Source organism: Maniola hyperantus, chromosome 12 (assembly GCF_902806685.2).
Source record: "Maniola hyperantus chromosome 12, iAphHyp1.2, whole genome shotgun sequence".
In the NCBI taxonomy this organism is placed as follows: Eukaryota; Metazoa; Arthropoda; class Insecta; order Lepidoptera; family Nymphalidae; genus Maniola; species Maniola hyperantus.
Genome location: NC_048547.1, coordinates 2,763,942 through 2,785,855, shown reverse-complemented (window position 1 = coordinate 2,785,855; position 21,914 = coordinate 2,763,942). Strand labels below are relative to the sequence as shown.

General features: G+C 37.9%; 2 protein-coding genes across 5 annotated transcripts in view; both read left to right on the top strand.

The window, feature by feature from the left end:
• jar (Myosin heavy chain 95F jaguar) overlaps nt 1-21,914 on the top strand; it is a 61,575-nt gene that overhangs the window by 607 nt on the left and 39,054 nt on the right. The gene's annotated exons all lie outside the window — the stretch shown is intronic.
• Nucleotides 2,694-3,437, top strand: LOC117987314 (myophilin-like). The gene has a single exon (XM_034974311.2). It carries the CDS (start codon nt 2,797-2,799, stop codon nt 3,358-3,360), a length of 564 nt encoding a protein of 187 aa, XP_034830202.1. The 5' UTR covers nt 2,694-2,796; the 3' UTR covers nt 3,361-3,437.

Below are 21,914 nucleotides of genomic sequence, written 5' to 3'. Positions count from 1 at the left end.
GTTATTTGTGTATATATGTTTTTAGAACTTATTGCTTAGGATTAACTGAATACAGTTCACAATGAAAGTGGTGATAGCCTAGTGGCTAAGACCTTGACCTGCTATTCAGAGGGTCCAGGGTTCGATACCGTGACACACCTCTAACTTTTTAGCGTAATGTACATGCACTTTAAGCAATTAAATAGCACATGCTTCAACAGTAAAGGAAAAACATTGTTAAGTAGGAAACCTGCATTCCTGAGAGTTCTCCATAATATTCTCAAAGGTGTGTAAAGTCTGCCAGTCTGCACTTGACCAGCATGATGTATTGTGGCCTAAAATCCTTTTTGATAAGCAACCCGTGCTCAGTAGTGGGCAGCCGATGGGTTGAGAAGATAATGATGATGAAAATTTATAAATGCTGTCAATTAAGACTTCTGAATTCAATACAAAATTTCCTTAACCATTATTTCTGTAAGATTAAGATTTGATATATTGAATTAAAATTATTTGATCATATCAGAAAATACAATAATTATGTACACTTTAGTAAAAACACAAAAAAAAATCTACTGAAGTCAGTTAAACCATCCAACCGATGTGCCCCAAATCAGTTTCATTAGAAAGGACATAGTGTGAAGATGGTTTTAGGCCAATAAAAATGCATAGGCAATATTTTTCGTGTAGTGGTACACACTGGGTATCCGCTAGTTATTGAATATTGTAAGCAAAAGTAGGCAGTTATCATGATTGTTAGACTAAAGAGGCCCGTAAACAGTCAAACATGTTTGTCAAATTGTACGTTTTATTTGATCAAGGTCATCAAACACAAGCGCACACGTGCAAACACCATTCAAACACATTTGCCAAACAAGACACACCAAACAATTGGATCTGTCATTTTGCTTAGGACATTAGTACAAAAACTGGCGAGTTTGTTTGACAAATGCAGCCATACACCATCAAGCATGTTTGACAAACACTGCAAACACAACTGCAGACTATCATATAATTTGAAAAACACATAATATTTGACAAACATGTTTGACCGTTTACAGGGCATTTAAGAGATTGCATCTGTGTAATTTTATCAGTTCAGGTTAATAGCAATGCAAATGCTTTGTTTGTAACAATCCTCCACTCCGCCATTGTTTCATTTTGTGATAAAACACAATAAAATATCGCAACAGTGCCACTTGGCAAGGTTAAATTGGGCAAACTCAATTGTTTTAAAGTGTTAACCTATTTTTAGGGTTCCATACCTCAAAAAGAAAAACGGAACCCTTGTAGGATCACTTTGTTGTCTGTCTGTCTGTCTGTCTGTCAAGAAACCTACAGGGTACTTCCCGTTGACCTAGAATCATGAAATTTGGCAGGTAGGTAGATCTTATAGCTGACATTTGGGGAAAAATCTGAAAACCGTGAATTTAGGGTTAGATCACACAAAAAAAAAATTAAATTGTGGTCATGAACTAATAATTAGTATTTTCAAATTTCGAAGTGAGATAACTATATCAAGTGGGGTATCATATAAAAGGTCTTCATTTATACATTCTAAAACAGATTTTTATTTATTTTTATGCTTCATAGTTTTTGAATTATCGTGCAAAATGTCGAAAAAATACGACTGTAGTACGAAACCCTCATTGCGCGAGCCTGACTGCACTTGGCCGGTTTTTTTGTATTACTTAGTAATAGGTGCGATGAACAGAAGTATTATTATTAGGTAATAGGTACTAGCTGATGCCTGTGACTTCGTCCAGGTGGAATTAGGTTTTTAAAAATCCCGTAGGAACTCGTTGGTTTTCCGGGATAAAAAGTAGCCTATGTCTCTCTCCAGGTCTTCATCTATACCATGCAAAAAATCACGTCAATCCGTTGCACCGGTGCGACGTGCAAGAATCGCACAAATTCAGCCAATCACAACAATTGAGATTGTAATAATAATTAATGCAGGTTACGAAATAAACCTCTATGATTAGTCATTAATTGTTGTACTTACTTAATATGATTTAATCTAATAAGACTTATAATGCAGATAAGATTGACCAGCCTTAAGTGTTCTAGATTTCTAGAATCTTCTACTGCACTGTTACTATAAGGTGAGCACTTATACAACACTAGGTATAATCCCCATAAACAGTAAATTGTAATTGTGCATTGTTTATTGCAATCGATTGCAAGATTTGATTATTATTATCTATTTAAGTACATATACTTAGATATACAATATTCATCCTTATTTAACCCTGGTGAGTTATTAGGTTGCTATTTAGCTGATAACTTCGTGTTTGCACCAACTTGAAAAGGTTACATACTTAGGTACAATAGTTTTTTTTAAAGAATATTAGCCAAGTTTATCATACTGATTAATATTCCCCTTTCCCCTCCAATTAAGCGTTAAGCTTGTGCTAGGAGTAGGTACGACAATCGTGCAACGGGTGTGGTTTGACCCGGCGACCTTTCGGTTTCAGTTAGCTCCTTTAACCATTGATCTATCGAGGCTCTAATTGCTGAACTTTAAAAAGAGAGGTAAAATATTCAAATATACATGGTGCACAAGTGCGCCAACTTAAATATTACGACGAAATATTGCCGTTACTCATCACATTCTTTGTAACCATCGCACAGCAATCAATAGTATAAAAATATAATCAATTTTTCGATAATGAACGCGATAAACATATAAGCGGTCACATTTATGTTGATAATCGCTATCAATCGCGTCTTATGTGTCATGTTGCTGATATTGAGAGCCTCCTTATCAGGAGCTCAGTGGCTACGTGTCCGCAACGCTGTTAACACAAAGTGACAAACATGGCTGACTATAGAGCTGGAAAAGCCGGTATCAACGCCGAAGCGCAGGCAAGGATCAACAGCAAATACAACAATGAAATCGCCCAAGAAACTCTCGAATGGATCCAAAAGATCACCGGATCACCAGCCGATACCTCCGGTGACGCTGAAAACTTTTACGAAGCCCTCAAGGATGGCACTCTCCTCTGCAACTTAGTCAACAAGTTCCAAGAGGGTTCCGTGAAGAAGATCAACCAAACGACAATGGCTTTCAAGTGCATGGAGAATATAAACGCGTTCCTAGAAGCAGTCAAGAAACTAGGTGTGCCACCGCAAGAGACGTTCCAAACTATCGACTTGTGGGAGAAACAAAATCTTTACTCTGTGGTTGTATGCTTGCAATCCTTGGGCAGAAAAGCGGGAAACTTCGGCCTTCCATCTATAGGCCCTAAAGAATCTGACAGAAATGTAAGAGAATTCAGCGAGGAACAGCTGAAAGCCGGCCAGAACGTCATATCGTTGCAGTACGGTTCGAACAAGGGACAACAGAGCGGCATCTCCTTCGGTAACAGACGCCAAATTTGAATACCTGTATAGTATTATGTAATTTATTTATTTTTTGTACTGAAAAATAATAAATGTTTTTGTAATTTGTTAGATAATTGTGTTTTATTTGTGCAAAGGTGTGGTGAGTTCTTTACTATAATACTAGCTGATGCCCGCGACTTCGTCCGCGTGGTTTTTATAAACTCTTTGATTTTCCGGGATAAAAAGTAGCCTATGTCACTCTCCAGGCGTCCCCTCGCCTCAAACCCCGATTGCCATTTCGACCTGTCGCGTACTAGGTATAGCCTATAGGTAGCTCCTCATTATATTCTCTCATACCATTTGGATAGAATGGCGTGATAAAATCCTTTCGTAATGGCAGCGTTGCGTCATCACGCGCATATTGATCTAACCTCGCCGCGAATTCGTTACCTGGTGACTAAATGTGCGCTTATATTTTTTAACCGACTTCAAAAAAAGGAGGAGGTTCTCAATTCGTCGGAATCTTTTTTTTTTTATGTATGTTCCCCGATTACTCGAAAACGCCTAGACCGATTTTGAAAATTTTTTTTTTGTTTGAAAGGGTATACTTCAAAGTTGGTCCCATTTCAATTTGGTGAAGATCTGATGAACATCTTCGAAGATAGATACTGGAACTCCTCAACGGATAAGAGTAAATTGCTCGCGATCAGTGTAATAGCTTAGTAAACAGTAGACTTTTAACCAGTAATAGCATAATTCCATGGGGCCACTAAAAATTGTGAAATAAAAATTTTTTACAAAAAAAATAAAAACCGACTTCGTTACACAAACACTAAAAATTGAAAAATAATTTAATTTATTACCGAATATATTATGTATACAAGAGTTAATATAGTTCCATAATAATATTTTTTGGGGTCGGTGCCAATGAGGTGCCATGGTGGAGTCCCATAAAAATATGAAGTCTAGACGATTCGCGCAGCTAAAGCTAATTGGCACCGGCACCAAAAAGTATTATTATGGAACTATATTAACTCTTGTATACATAATATATTCGGTAATAAATTAAATTATTTTTCAATTTTTAGTGTTTGTGTAACGAAGTCGGTTTTTATTTTTTTTGTGTTTCTGTTTAATCGAATGCGAAATAGTTAGAATATTTCGCGAAAGGACTATGACCTACTTGGTAATTGCAACGTAATCAAAGATTGTATTAACTACTTGCGACCCGCTCCGGCTTTGCACGGGTAGTTTATCATAATTAAGGGCTCTTATGAGGCTCGGACCACGGCTTTGAGATGACGCTGGGGTGGATGGGTTGGTTGGACTTAGTACCCTGTAAAGAGGTTGAATTTGTGTATTACTGTTGCCTTACAAGATGGGTGCTGGGTGCATCGTCGGTCATGATTTAATCACCGGGTCGTTAAGGACGTGCTAAGGGCGCCTTTCATCAAGGAGGAATTAAAGCTACAATAATGCATTTTATAGCAAGTTATCAAATAAGTGGTTGCGATTGCCATACAATATCCCGTATTTATCCCGTTGTGCCAGATCCTTTTTTCCACGCACATGCAAACTGTGGAATTAACTCCCTTCGGCGGTGTTCCCAAGAGATTACAACATGGGGTTATTCAAGAGGCGGACCAACAAATTCCTGAAAGATCGGCAACGCATAGGTGGTTCCTCTGGTACTGCAAATGTTCATGCGCGGCGGTAATCACTTAACATCAGGTGACCGGCCTGCTCGTTTGCTCGCCTTTTTTATTAAAAAAAAACAATAACTTTCAAACTACCACGGTACACCAGCGGACTAGTGTTTACTTAGGTACTTGCCCACTTAACACATTTATCTGCTCACTTGTGTACTTAATCCGTGACATAATTTAAATGATATCATCGATTAATAAGGCTATATATAAGTTTTGCTTGTTGCTAAAGGATAAACTCAGTTGGTATGGCTTCTTTTGCTATTTTCATGGTAAGCGATGCTATAAAATTTTACGTAGATAATAATGGTGGCACGTGGAACTAGGTTAGTTTAACGTGTAATGTGAAGTCAGCCTGAGCAAACAAGATGACTAAAGTTTAAATACTAAAACCCGACTAGGTAATTACTGCATGCTCTCGTGCCGCTGTTCTTTTATTTAAACTACACGTAAGCTACCACAAAAAATAAAAAATGACATCCAATGATATTTTCGCATATTGAAAGGTTGTTTTCTTGTTGTTCACAATGTTTTCCATAATGTAAATGCTTAAAACGCACATAGCTCCGAAAGTTAGAGAAGCGTGCCCGGTATCGAACCCCCACCTCCCGATTAGAAGACCGATGTTTTAAACCGCTATCACGGCTCGGATCGGATTTATAATATTCGCGGATCTTTTATTTTATACTTATCTCTTTTATTTGTAAATCCATAAGTTGGCGTATTAAATTAAAAAACCGGTCAAGTGCGAGTCAGGCTCGCGCAATGAGGGTTCCGTACTACATTTTTGATTTTCGAAATTTTGCACGATAATTCAAAAACTATGATGCATAAAAATCTGTTTTAGAATGTACAGGTGAAGACCTTTCATATGATACCCCACTTGATATAGTCACTCACTTCGAAAGTTGAAAATACTAATTATTAGTTCATGACCACAATTAATTTTTTTGTGTGATCTAACCCTAAATTCGCGGTTTTCAGATTTTTCTTCAAATGTCAGCTATAAGATCTACCTACCTGCCAAATTTCATGATTCTAGGTCAACGGGAAGTACCCTGTAGGTTTCTTGACAGACAGACAGACAACAAAGTGAGGTACGGAACCCTAAAAAGACAAAACTGCTAAGTATACATACATATACATAATATTATTTAGAGCCAGTAATACAGGCAAATGAGTAGATATAGTCTACTCTGTGATACAGACACCCTAAAGCCGGAAGGAGTGGTCACGCGCCGCCAAATAGCGGAAGCACGGATGTCCGACCCCTGACTATGAGTAGCACATTTTGAATTAAGAACTTTTATAAAAACAACCTCTCTTTCTAACACTTTTGTTTAGAAGGGGTCAGGGAGAGACGTGGGGTGACTCTCTAACTCAGTGTCTAAACACTGAAAGATAGCCACAGAGCTCATTTTTAGGGTTCCGTACCTCAAAAGGAAAAACGGAACCCTTATAGGATCACTTTGTTGTCTGTCTGTCTGTCTGTCTGTCCGTCTGTCTGTCAAGAAACCTACAGGGTACTTCCCGTTGACCTAGAATCGTGAAATTTGGCAGGTAGGTAGATCTTATAGCTGACATTTGGGGAAAAATCTGAAAATCGTGAATTTAGCGTTAAATCACACAAAAAAAATTAAATTGTGGTCATGAACTAATAATTAGTATTTTCAACTTTCGAAGTGAGTGACTATATCAAGTGGGGTATCATATGAAAAGTCTTCACCTGTACATTCTAAAACAGATTTTTATTTATTTTTATGCATCATAGTTTTTGAATTATCGTGCAAAATGTCGAAAAAATAAGACTGTAGTACGGAACCCTCATTGCGCGAGCCTGACTTGCACTTGGCCGGGTTTTATTTAATCCGTTGAAGGTTTTCTATTTACTACCACCCAGTGAAGCAGCAATGTAGAACCAATCAACCTCGGTGGCTATCATTCTGTGTTAGACACTGAGTTAGCCAATCACCTAGCAGAAGTCTGAACCAAGCAAAAATATAGAAGTAACTATAGATTTATTCACCGCAGTGCACTGTATTGTTAGCCGCCATGGGATCAAAAAATCAAATAAAGCGTAGTATTATGGCGTTTTAAATGAATAAACAAAAACTTTTTTTTGGAAAATGTAATCAAAAAGGGTTACGGAACCCTAGAAACTGCAGAAAAATAGGTATAATGAGGTGAAAAGGTAGTCAAGGTATCGTTTATCTAATCGACACTCTTGACTGCTTTCCTACTTAGTTATAGTAATGTGAAAGTCGAGTCCACTGCAAAACTGTCAAGCATGAGTTGAGAAAAATGATTCGGCACCTTTGCTCTTAAAATGTAGTAAGTAAATGCTTTGGAAAGTTTATTCTAACTGCTGATTTCCGCCAATCATGCTGCTAAGGTTTCACATCTACTACTTAATTGTAGATCCTCTATCTATACTATTATATAAAGAGGTAATGTCGTTAAGTTTGTTTGTAGGGGGTAATCTTTGGAACTACTGAACCGATTTATTTTTATACGGGATCTTTAAAATCCTAAATCTAGTTAATAATAAACTAGCTGCCCCGGCGAACTTCGTACCGCCTAAGTCGCCAGTCGATTCAAATTTTTTAATTTTTTCTCTCCGTAAAAACCATCCTCGTACTTCAAGGAATATTATAAAAAAAGAATTAGCGAAATCGGTTCAGCTGTTCTCGAGATTTGCGATCAGCAACACATTAAGCGATTCATTTTTATATATAGAGACTAGCTTTTTCCCGCGACTACACAAATTTGAAACCCCTATTTTACCCCTCTAGGGGTTTAATTTTGAAAAATCCTTTCTTAGCGGATGCCTACGTCATAATAGCTATCTACATGCCAAATTTCAGCCCGATCCGTCCAGTAGTTTGAGCTGTGCGTTAATATATTCAGTCAGTCAGTTAGTCAGTCAGTTACTTTTCATTCCACCAATCACAAAAAAGCATCGCCCTTGTATATACCTTACGTACTATTGAGGTTGAATTCTCATTTCTCTGTGTCTAGGACATAGGAATATGGGTAGTATAACGAACTGCCCTTTAAAATAGATTCTTATTTGGGTTGTGCCGTTTTCATCCTATGACGTCTCATTCTATTAGGTATAATTTTCTTCACTCATCCCAAACTAACATTCCCATCTCATCCGATCTAAATAAATAATGTTTTTCTTAACTCAACCGAAATGTATTCCTTATTCATCCTAGAGCAAAAATTGCGAGGTGTATTTTTGTACAGATAGCATAAATTTTTTTATTTGAAATATTCAAAACACAATTTTTGTGCTCCTTATTAAATACTAGCTGATCCCCGCGGCTTCGCCCGCGTAGATTTAGGTTTTTAAAGATCCCGTATAGCCTATGTCACTCAGGAATAATGTAGCTTTCTACTGGTGAAAGAATTTTTAAAATCGGTTCAGTAGTTCTAAAGATTACCCCCTACAAACAAACTTAACGACATTACCTCTTTATATAATATTTTTCCAAAATAAAATATAGCCTATGTTACTCGTGGATAATGTAGCTTTCGAATGGTGAAAGAATTTTTAAAATCGGTCCAGTAGTTTTTGAGCCTATTCAGTACAAACAAACAAACAAAGTTTTCCTCTTTATAATATTAGTGTAGACGACCCGTAAAACAGGTACTAATGACTACTCTTAACTTTTTTCAAGCTTTATGTGGTTTTATACCGAGGGAGAGGGCTGGCTATCCTTAACATAGATCTAAAAATCTAGCTAGGATATCCAGTTCTTGATCTTGTAACATTCTTAATAATATTGTATAATTTGCTTATTCCAACAAGCACACAAATTGTTCAAGATCAAACCCATGTATGTGTGTAACTAGATGACTGAAAAATAAACGTTTTATTTATTTATATACAGTAAGTAATAATTAAATCCTAGCTGGATACAAATAAATAGGTTTATGTGACAGTAAATTATGCCTGGAACATCTAGTATCCAGTTACAAAACCTGCTGGGATGCGATACGATCTCATTAAAGATATTTTTGCTCTTAATTAATAGGCTACTTGACAATTTTTTTAAGTTGGTCTTAAATGGTTAATATTTGTCCTATTATATCAAAAAAATTAACACTATATTTTTTTGCGCCCTAAAAACCGTAAAACTTTAATTTAAAAAAATATTTTTCTTAGACAGGTGAAAACACTGTCGGCCATGTTTGGCCGATAGATTATCTGTGCTCTGACGTCATGCATTTGTAAACAACAGTATAACCACAGGGTTATACTGTTCCATTTAAGACCAACTTAAAAAAATTGTCAAGTAGCCTATTGTAATATGTACCGACCTACATGATGTCTTTACACAGAAGTACTTATTTACCATATTTGTCGATAAGACTAAGTTATTTGTGGCTTATTAAAGTAACATAATTTTACAATTCACGAAGATATTGAATTAAAAAAAACACCTAATTGTGCCGAACAAACAAACAAACAGACCGAAAAGAAAGCGAGTTAATAAAAACGTGTTTATATTGATATCAAAACGATGGCACACAGCCGCGAAAATTCAAATTTGAGTTAGTTTTTCGGAAATAGTAGACTAATCATACATCAATGCAAATCTGGGAAAATTCAGGAAATTATCTTACAGGAACAAATATGAAGTAAATGAGTATTTTTGACCAAAGTTTTTATGGAAAAACATGTAGATGCATAAGTGTTATGTCCGCAAAACTCATTACCATAAGCCTGTGATGTATGATTAGTCTACTATGTATTTCCGAAAAACTAACTAAAATTTGAATTTTCGCGACCGGATCTCTCAAACCACCTTGTTACGTGTAAAGGATAAAAGCAATACGTCTACCGAATTATAATTCGTAGGCATTATCGACCGCACTTGCCGGTCTTCTCTTGCTGTTACGCGGTCTAACAACTTCTTCGTCGTCTTATCTTTCCGACGCCAACTACAGTTGCTATAACTTCACTTGAACTAATCTGTCTCACAGAATTTATATAGAACTAGCTGATGCCCGCGACTTCGTCCGCGTGGGATTAGGTTTTTTAAAAATCCCGTGGGATCTCTTTCATTTTTCGGGATAAAAAGTAGTCTATGTCACTCTCCAGGTCTTTATCTAAAAAAATTACGTCAATACTTTGCCACGTTGCGCCTTGATTGAAGGACAAACCAACAAACAAACACACTTTCGCATTTATAATAAGGGTATCTACTGATTAAAAGAATTTATTTGAGGCTGAAAATGGCTGAAATGGACTAATGATAATTTAAAATATGTAATCTGAAAAAATTACTTATAGATAAAGTCAAAGTCAAAGTCAAATGATTTATTCAAAATAGGTAATAAATAACTTTTTTTGATGGTCAGATGTTGGATTTCTGTCAGGTTTCTGTTTTTAGGTAGGTAATTAAGATCCGTAAATTGAATCCCTCGCTTTAACGGTGAAGCAAAACATTGCGAGGAAACCTGCATGCCTGCGAGTTCTCAAAAGTGTGTGAAGTCTGCCAATTCGCACGTGACCAGCGTGGTGGACTATGGCACCTATATATATATACTATACCTCATTATACCCTTATCACATAATATGTGTTTGAGTGTCAACGTTACGTCTTGCATTTTTTTCAATATTTGGCAAATTATTTATTTATACTGAGAATTTATCTTAAAAGTGTTTCGAATAGAAAAACCACTTTCAAAAATACTGTAATGAGCAGAGTAGGTACTATGAGCTCACAATTTTTTGAAAATTTTCTTATGAATTAACTGGTTCACTAACCAAAAGAGATTGCCCATTTTCTTAGGAGCTTTGGGCCCCCCCTAATATAATTGTTGTGTTACCATTTTGTAGACAAATAATTAACTCTTTATATTCTGCAAACGATTTCTATTTATTCACCCTGGTTATAAAGAAATCTTATTTTTTATATTGCTGATATTGAGGTTATATTTAATTAATACTTCTTCAAAATAAATGCATGTTTACGATTCTAACTGTTATTGTGGATATTTTCAATAATAGAGTGAAAAAAAGTCGTTATAAAACATAATCGTAAAAAAATAACACATTAAAAAAAAAAAAGTTTTGACACGACGAGGGCCCGTTCACAGGCGATCTCCTTTGAAGTGGGAGGGAGGGAACAGACGTTTTGGTAAGCTCGTTCTGGATTTTATTATTAATCAATATTCGTCTTTAGTTTATTTAATTTTTCGCTTACTCAAATTCATACCGCTTAAGTTATTAAAACAGTATCTCATCATCAGTCGCTAAGTTTTTTATTATTCGATCGTGTTATAATTCCCCATTATAAAATAACCCATACGGATGTATGGGCGCGTTTGGAACCCTCGTAGCTTTAGTTTTAAGTTTGCGTAATAATTATCACCACTAGGTATATCTTACAAATCTAACACCTTACCAGACCATCAATAAGAGTTTTTTATTACCTATTTTAAATAAATAAAATGTTTTTATTTCGACCAACAAGGATCATATTGGTGTTAGTAATTACACGAAACTTAAACCTAATTGTTAGTAATTATTAATATTAGTGTTAGTAATTACACGAAACTTAAACCTATTTGTTAGTAAAAAATCTATAACTATTTAAATTAGGACAGGATCGATTTGCCAGCACGTGAATCATACAACAGTGATTCAAGTACTGGCAGTCGATCCTGTCAGAAAATACCTTCAGGAGGCCGTTGGGGCTGGACCAGACTCTACGCAACAGGGATGTGCACCGCTTTCGCATAGTAGTATAAAAACAGTCTACATGTGCCTCGGCGAACATCCCTGACGCGCTGCAGAATCTGGGCAGCCCCATCAGCATCCTGAATGCATTATTATATTGTACACGCAGGGCATTGTACTGCTTTTGCGTTTAATCGATCCACAGGCTGCTCGTGTAGAAGGAGGTGCAATATGCTCTGAAAAGAGTGATTTTGACGGCTACAGAACAACGAGCAAACCTGCGGACGATCATGTTCGCCCTAACAGACAACGCCCTGCGTTCTCTCTCTATATCTGCATCGTCTTTCAGGTCAGAGGATATAACATGCCCCAGGTATTTAAACTGCTCCACTCTCTTTAGTGGAGTCTCATACAGCTTTATAGGTGGTACAGTGGGAGGAAGTGTTTTTCCCCTGGCCTGAAAGACCATGCATTCACTCTTCTTGACTTTGTAGGTCAAGCCGTGACTGTGGGCATAGGTCTCACAAATGCCCAACAGTTTCGTGATACCACAGACAGACGCACTCAGCAACACCATGTCGTCTGCATAACTAATGTTATTCAGACACGCTCCATCAATATGACATCCGACACGCGTACTGCTAAGTGCCTCTATCAGCGCATTGACGTAGAGGTTGAAAAGCTTAGGCGAGGTTAAGCCCCCCTGCCTCACGCCACACTCCAACCTATAAGGCCTAGAAAAGCTTTCCGACCATCGCACGACATTGACCTGGTTTTCATACCAAAATTTGAAGATCCTGTTAATTTCATCGGGCATTTCAGTATCTTTCAGTTTTTGCCACAGGATGTCGTAATTCACCAGGTCAAATGCCTTGCGTAGCAAAACATGCGTAGACGGGGGTACGTTTTTCCGTATAGTACCGGACAGTTTGCTTAAGACACAATATGGCTGACTCTGTAGATAAACAGGTCTGAAACCAAACTGGTTGTCATGCAGCTTAATGAACGTATCCAATTGTGTATTTTGAATAAATCATTTGACTTTTGACTTTGTCATCGTAGAGAAATTACGTACATACTTAGATAGTACATCACTGAAGGCATTACAGCTATTGAGGACAAGTGGTCTCCGACCTTCATTACATAGAGAATGTCACTGTGTCCGATCACTTATGAAACGGTCTCGCCGAGTATTAAGTTATTAATTGCTTATTACTTACTATTGTATATGTATAAGTGTAGAGCGTAGCGAAACCAATAATTAATCTATGGTATAAGTATTAACTTACATTAAGTTAGTCTTTGCACTGTGTTTATTCATTCTCAGAAAGCGCTTCTATTGCGTAGACTCTCACAGTCTTCTAAATAAAATGTTTTGCACTTTGCATTAAAGCCTGCATTGCGTGTTTTTAGGGTTCCGTACCTTAAAAGGAAAAATTTAATCCTTATAGGATCACTTTGTTGTCTGTCTGTCTGTCTGTCGGTCTGTCAAGAAACCTACAGGGTAGGTACTTCCCTTTGACCTAGAATCTTGAAATTTAGCAGGTGGGTAGGTCTTATAGCAGACATTAGGGGAAAAATCTGAAAACCGTGTATTTGTGGTTACATCACACTAAAAATTAAATTGTTGTCTTTGAAGTTTGATCTATCGTGCAAAATGTCGAAAAAATACGACTGTATTACGGAATCCTCGGTGCGCGAGCCTGACTCGCATTTGGCCGGTTTTTTATTTCTACCTCTACTAGACGTTTTTCTTTCATTGGACGCTTTATTAAATTAACTAGTAATAAGAACTAGGTATATTCTTCTTCTTATACAATTGAGGTATGTATTTATATTAGCACGATGATGGTCCTGCTTCCGATCATGTACCAAGATTAGTTATTTCACACTAGACAGTAAATTAATTGAGCTTCTTCTGGTCCTGTGTTGCGTCAAGTATGCAAGCCTCGTGCACCGTTAGCCAATCGTCCGGAGATTATCTCTCGGTAACGGAATGACATCCGCTCGCTGCGAAACACGTTGGGCCGTGGACGCCGCAGCGCCATTCCCGTAATCATATTGCAATCACTAACGTCACAGTTCACGACAGTTAGGCCCGCGGGGTGATTACGTATCTCGCGACAGGCTTGCTACAAGCGTAAATCTCGCGATCATTGCTGTCAAACGTCACACGTAACAGCGGCTAGAGAGAGACAGCATTAGCCACAAAGCAAAATAAGAAGATTAGAGACAGTAAATGAACTGTCGCATTGCTACTGCTGTCGCTACTGCAACGTTTTACGTAATCACCCCGCCGGTTTCCACCTAAACGGAGCGGAGTGATGTGTACAGTCAACCAATCCGATTTTCAAAAGATGACGTGATAATTTTTTGACGTCATCTATTTCGAATCTGATTGGTCGATTGAACGCCTCTCCTCTCCTCTCCGCTTAGGTGGAGAGGCAACTTGCAACAAAACGTAGAGGGTTTTCGACGTCACTGGCAGGCGTCAAATGTTACCTACATTTGACTCTTAGGTAGGTTGGTCACTCTGCTGGAACATTCCCATAATCATATTGCAATCACCAACGTCCAACGATCGCTTTGTATTGCAATTACTGCGCCGCCGTTGCAGCATTGTGGCATTGTATTGTAATATTCTTTTTATTTTTTAATGAAACCAGTAGAACTAAACTATACACTTATCTAATAAAATGATTTTAGTTTCAAAAAAGTTGAATTAAATATTCCAGTAAGTTTCCATAGTCATTTTTATCTGAACAAAAAATCTGGAGTAGGTCGAATGAGACTCGATTTCAGCACAAGATGAGTGCAACGTGCTGTATACGGATAGTGAGACGTAACTCCATAACACTGTAAACGAATACAAGATGATTGAAAGCGATAACTCGAGCATGACTGCTGCTAGTCAGGGAATTACCAGCGGGAGACCCTCACGTGCTTGGAGTCCCTCACGTGATCAAATCAGAAATGAGGAGATCATTAGGAGAAGCAGAGTAACCGACATTGTTCAACGGGTTGCGAAGCTGAAGTGGCAATGGGGAGGACACATAGTTCGAAAAACCGAGAGACGTTGGGGTTCCAAGTTGCTGGACTCCATCATTAGGTGGACGGACCACATCAAACGAGTTGCAGCGGGCCGCTGTAGGTTCAGGCGCCTAAAACAGCCATTAAGTGAATTTTGCTCAAACGTATCTGGATATGAGCAATACATCTGCAGAATGCAAGTGATATGATTACCCAAGCATGACTTTCGCCACATTTTACGTTAAATTGTATGTAATAACGCATATATACCAGAATATTTTAACGTTTCTACGTACATAACTTTTTCTCGTGATCCAAGAGAGTCCAAGAAATTACTTTTGAAAAATTAAGTGCAGGACTTAGAATAACAACTAGGAACTAGTCGGCAGTATTATATATTCTATCCGCAGTCTTTCCCTAGTTTACACAAACGCACGTCAAAGTAATATAGACCTAAATAGCCTTGAATTGAAGTCAAAAATTCAATGCCACTGATTTTCATTTCGTAACGTTTCCGCCTGGAGCGCTGGCTGTAAATGTGTAGACTAACTTGAGCTTTAAAACAAGGCTGTTAAGATCCAATTTACTATAACGCGGAATTGTTTCGACACTCGAATACTATCAGCGTTGTTGAGACATAAAATCTAGTACTAAGCGTACTGGTGATTTGTATTATCCATGTCCTCAGAACAGGAAAGTAAAAAGTACTTTAAAATTCGTACGTAGGATAATCCGTCCATGAGTACCGGTAGGTCACGCGATTGCATTGTTTCAATGTAGCTCATCTACGTATTGTTGACCTTCACAAACAATTATCAACTGTAACACGTTAGTATAGAATTATAGATTAACCTTCGTGAGGCTCATTAATTTTCTAACTGAAGATGTGACGTTGCTTTGCTAAAATAATTTATCCTTACATGCTATAACTAATTTAACTTAAATTCTACTATTTTAGTTTAATGTTATCTTTATTTACTCTCATTTATTTACATATCAAATTGCTATCATATTTTAAACAAATATTTATAAAAAATAACATAACAGAAGTTACAAAAAAACCCGGCCAAGTGCGAGTCAGGCTCGCGCAACGAGGGTTCCGTACTACAGTCGTATTTTTTCGACATTTTGCACGATAATTCAAAAACTATGATATAGTTATCTTACTTCGAAAATTGAAAATACTAATATTAGTTCATGACCACAATTTAATTTTTTTTGTGTGATGTAAGCCTAAATTCACGGTTTTCAGATTTTTCCCCTAATGTCTGTTATAAGACCAACCTACCTGCCAAATTTCATGATTCTAAGTCAACGGGAAGTACCCTGTAGGTTTCTTGACAGACCGACAGACAGACAGACAACAAAGTGATCCTATAAGGGTTCCGTTTTTCCTTTTGAGGTACGGAACCCTAATAAAATAACAGAAACAACAGAAAATGTCGAATGAGCTCGGTGGCTACCATTCAGTGTTAGACATTGACAGAGTGAACGACACTGAACTAAGCGAATCGGTAGGGCGATTGTCTTAAACCTGCATCAATCATTATTACAATCTCAATAGTTCTGATTGGCTGAATTTGTGCGATTCTTGTTGCAACAATGCATTGTAGCCAATAGTGAGCGAGTGTCAACCAATCAGAGTTGATTGCGATCGTGACATTGTAGCTGTCATTCTCCCGCAATCGCGCAGCGGGGTCTTCCTTATAAATGCATCGGTGACATTGACACCTGCAACGGCGTAATTCCTATCCCTCACCACGTGTCGTATCCTGACTAGGGGACTGAATCAATTGATATGGCCCTGCGCGCCCCTGTGATGATTTATTCGTTAACCTGCAATACACCGATATAGATTGGACTAATTGATATCATCAAGTGGACATGATCGTCAATTGGAGCCATATCATAAGTCAACTTTGATACTTATACAATAGCTGATGCCAGCGACTTCGTCCGCGTGGAATCAGTTTAAAATCCCGTGGGGAGCTCTTTGATTTTCCGGGATAAAAAGTAGCCTATGTCACTCTCCAGCCCATGTAAAAAATCACGTTGATCTGTTGCTCCGTTGCGGCGTGATTGAAGGACAAACCAACAAATCAACACACAAACACACTTTCGCTTTTATAATAAGGGTAGTGATTTTAACAATACTGAGTTTGATTACTACTTTATTGATACAGTGTTGAAAAAATTTGCAATCAAATCATCGCCATGATCAAAGAGTCAATCAAATCATCGCCAACTATGCATAATTTACTGTCCCATTTGCATTTTTTCCTACATGGGAGGTTGAGTTTCTAACTATAGTAGGTGACAGGTATAATCGGGGAGGGAACGCCAAGCACACCAGCACAGACCCCGCGCTAACCTGGTGCGGGCGAGCGCGGATGACGTGCGGGTGTCCGGGGCCTTATACCCCGATTGCCATCTCATCCTGTCGCGGACTATAGTAGATCGCTTTGTTTTTTTTATATCGCTCGGAAAATGAAGGTAGTAAGACCAGTGGCCCTACCGCGGTTGTTTGACAGCTACAATGTCACGATCGCAATCATCTCTGATTGGTTAATGCTCGCTCACTATTGGCCACAATGCATTGTTGCAACAAGAATCGCACAAATTCAGCCAATCAGAACAATTGAGATTGTAATAATGAATGATGCAGGTTTTAGGCAATCGCCCTACTGTTCTTTCAAAGTCTGAATGGAGAAGTCTTTATTACATAGTTTGGACAGGCAAGAGCCACATAGTTGAGTCGAATACCGAAGATAGATAGATTTCTTCAAAGTCAAAGTCAAATAATTTATTCAAATTGGGCACCTACCGACCTTCGACCAACTAAGCCAAAGCCCACTTTTTTTAAATCCATGATTAATTTCGGTCTGCTTATAGGTTACTTTGAATATTAACCTAGAATTGGACGATTCTTTGTTCAAGATTTAAATGCGCTTGTATCTATTGTATAATTGCATAATTAATAGATATTTAATTTGATGTTCGCATGTTCGGCACATACCTACTAAAACTTAATTTTCATTGCATAAACATCGATGTTAAAATATACTTATGTACCTATTTTTAATTACCTTTGGAAATGTTACAAAATAAATAAATATTCAAGTTTTTTTTAATGATATTTGTTTTGTAAATGTGGACCCGCTTACCACTGCGCCAGGGAGGTCGACAGTAGGTAGGTTAGGTATTAACAAGTATTAACAACACAGTTTTTTTTAAAGAATATTAGCCATGTTAAATGACTAATATTCCTCTTTCCTCTCCAACTAAGATCAAGCTTGTGCTAGGAGTAGGTACGACAATAGTGCAACGGGCGGGGTTTGAACCGTCAACCTTTCGGTTTTCAGTCCACTCCTTAACCTGTTGAGCTATTGAGGCTCTAGTTTTATACGATAGGCGTAAATTGAAAATCCTTTACGCGCATCAAATCGAGAAAGGCCCGATTTCTCTTTAATCTGGTGCAAGGGAGTACAAATAAAACGCAACCCAGTTTACGGTTGTTACATTAAGTTGAACGAATTTAACGGAGGCCTGAATACCTACCGTTCCAAAGCCCTCCACGATCTTTTTTCATCAGACAAATCACGATATTAGCTACTTATATTATTGTTAGAAATTTATAAAGCTTAGTAGCTTTAGTAGCATAAGCTAGTGCTTATGCTCGCGACTTCGTCAGCTAGTGAATAATAAACATTGAGCTATTTTAATTTGGATAAGTTGCTCAAACTAGGTGGACGAACTTAATCCGTCCCGCAACGAACACGTCTGTCTTCGTGTGTGGAGGACATAGCACCACTCTGCCAAGACCTGAACGATTGAGATGTGCTTATATGCCTCTATGATCTGCCCGCCAGTATCGGAAAACATTAAAGTGACTGACGAAGCGAGTAATTAATTGACATACATATTACATTTACATTGACGATTATTCAATTACACCTTTTTTTAATGTAATTAAAACTCGATAAGGCAAACTGTTACGTTGATCACGGATGAGTGCGTTTGATCATTATGAGACGTTGAATCACTATTCACTGTAATATTAGTGACAGCAACACTATTATGAACAAAATTCTTAAAAGAAGATTGGCAACTCATAATTGCTCTATATCTAGAAAATGCAAAGACTAGAGCTAAAGTATTGAGAGCCTCATCATGATCAACCCATCACCGGCTTACTACAGAGCACGGGTCTCCTCTCAGAGAGAAGGGTTTTGGCCGTAGTCTACCACGCTGGCCATGTGCGGATTAGTAGACTTCATACACACCTTTGAGAACATTATGAAGAACTCAGCATGCAGGTTTCCTCACGATGTTTTCCTTCACCGTTAAAGCAAGTGATATTTAGTTACTTAAAACCGCACATAACTCCGAAAAGTTACAGGTGCTTGCCTGGGATCAAACCTCGACCTCAGATTAGAAGGTGGACTAACCACTAGGCTATCACAGCTTTTGCCTACATGCTCAAAATAAAATCTAATAATTCTTATACCTACTGAACAACAGTGGCGTGCACAGGACTTCAAGCCAGGGTATGCATTTAGGAATGAACTTATTTTACGGCAGGTTAAAATGAAAAATAAGCATTGACTTATTACAATGAGGGTAAGCAGTGCGTTTATGCCTCTATGAGCTGCACGCCACTGCTGAACAGCATTTGTTAGATCAAACATTTTATTCTAGATATTGTTTGGATGAAGTTCTTCAAATGAGTAATGGAATAATATCATGCATTGAAAGCAATTGATTTTTTTTTGTTGACGTAGATATTAGATAAATACGAATAATAAAGACTAGACAGTCTTTAAAATCTAGGTCAAGTTTGCTAAGCTACTGATGCAATTCAAATCAATATTGTACTTACTTAACAATTCCCTGCTAAGATTTATATATTTTTTCAGTTTATTTCAAATCCGTGAAATTTTTGCAGTCCCTTTTTTAAATTGTCAAGAAATTAGCACCCCACTCCATCCTGTAGGTCGATTTCGTAAAACCTGCATCAATCATTATTACAATCTCAATTGTTGTGATTGCCTGAATTTGTTGCTATTCTTGATTCAACAATGCATTGTAGCCAATAGTGAGCGAGCGTCAACCAATCAGAGGTGATTGCGATCGTGACATTGTAGCTGTAATCCTACCGCAATCGAGCAGCTGGTCTACAGTTTTTATAATAGTACCTACGCGAAATTTTTTATAAGAACATCTTGATTTATAAATACCTTTCCTTCCTTCCCTTCTTCTTTCCTTTAATTGTTCTTCTTCTTTCTTTCTTTTTTCTTCTTTCCTTTTTACATGCCGGTTCCGCGATTTTTGATATGTTTTTAAAAATTATTTAGAAATTTCCTTGAAGAGTAGGTAAAAACAGTCATTAAAAAAAATATCTTGATTTATGTTTCAAATTCGAGCTTGATATACGAGTACATAATATTATAGCTCTAAGTTTTCTTACTTGACAGATCAGTTGGTTGGTTGGTAATATTTGTTGCCTCTTGATCCAGTGATGTGGTTATCTCTTGATCTTATTAACATCTACCGTACAAAATAAACGTGTTTGTAAAACCTGACCCTGAGCGCCGCAAACTTACTCATCATCAATGCCAAGGCTGGTCCACATTCGATCGGTTCAATTCAAGGAAACCGGTTTCTGAATTAAGTCGGTCACCAGCATTGGTTTGGTGGCAAGCGGAATTACTAATGTCTTTTTCTCTTATACGCGACTTTGCGCATTATCAACAGGCTTAGCACGATATTCACGCAATTGTTGTTATTGGTTGAGTTGCTTCAAAGGTGTTTTTGGCCAATTTTTGAAAAGTATTAGCCAAGTGATTGCGATATTACACCGTAGCCTCTGTAAAACTAAAGCGCCAAGGCACTCTGTCCAAAACGTGCCAATACCGTACGTGGTAATCCTTACAAAACTCCCTGAAAACAAAATATGAAAAAAATGCAAGTCTTAACCTAGCATTGCGTATCATGTTGATACCTTTCGAAAATGGCATTTCCTACGCCTATAAAAAATTAATCCTGGGATAAATTTTAATCTATTAAAAGCATTGTTAAATCTGTCTTTGCATGGTCTTTGCCAAGTTATTAAGTCGGTATTGGAGTTCAAGAAGATTCCATTTTCTTTACCAAGTACCTTACCCGCACTATTTTCTACGCTGGAAATAATGTTTTTATCTCTCATCCCCGTACAGCACTCGGCCGAAAGTAATGTACATCGACCTTTAGAAGGAGATAACAAATTTGTAGAGCACTGTCTCTGTCGTTGAGACCAACAAAACACATAGGTATGAGAGGCGTAGACAACGCTCTACAATTGTCTAATGTATAAACCAACTTGTGTTGTCTTTGTGATGTCTAGGTCTAACAAAGGATAGAAAGAAAAGTCTCTCATGGAAGGAATTCAAGAACCGAATTACAAGGATGTTTTCTTCACTGAATTGACATTGGCGGAATTATTGCGGACCACAAAACCGCAGTACATAAAGCCATAGACAAGAAAAGAATAAGAACGCTCTACAAAGCCGAAATGTCATTCTAAAGGTCGATGTACATTACTTTCGGTCGCGTACAGTACGCGCGGCGAGAGTTTGGCTTTGACCGTTATTGCGCAGAAATCAGAAATTGGGTATCAACGGGCAATTAGTGGGGTGCGGGGCGGGTGTGTAGGCGCACGCGGTGCTCTGATTGGCGCTCCACTGCTCCAGTCGTTCCCTACAGTACGTACCCATGCGCAGTAATCCCCTCCACCCGAAGGTCAAAGCCAAACTCTCGCCGCGCGATCTGTACTGTACGTTGTGTTGTGTTAAAACACAGACCACCACTAAAATGAAACAAATCAACTTCTTCTTCTTGAAATGCCGTCTCCTATCGGAGGTTGGCAATCATTAGGGCTATTTGCACATTGGACACTGCTGCTCGGAAAAGAGATCGGGTACTCTTCCCGTACCATTGGCGTAAATTCTTTAGCCACGATGTTCTTCTACGGCCTGGTACAAATCAACGAAGGTTTTAATCACATTAGATGAATACCTAGGTTCGTTTGACCGAGTCCAAGGTGGCAGGTGTTCTGTCTACGCCTACATTTATGCCTTTAACTAGTTGCGCGTAATCGTTGCGTCCATCGACACGGCCGCTGGCTTTATCTCAATCAGTAAACG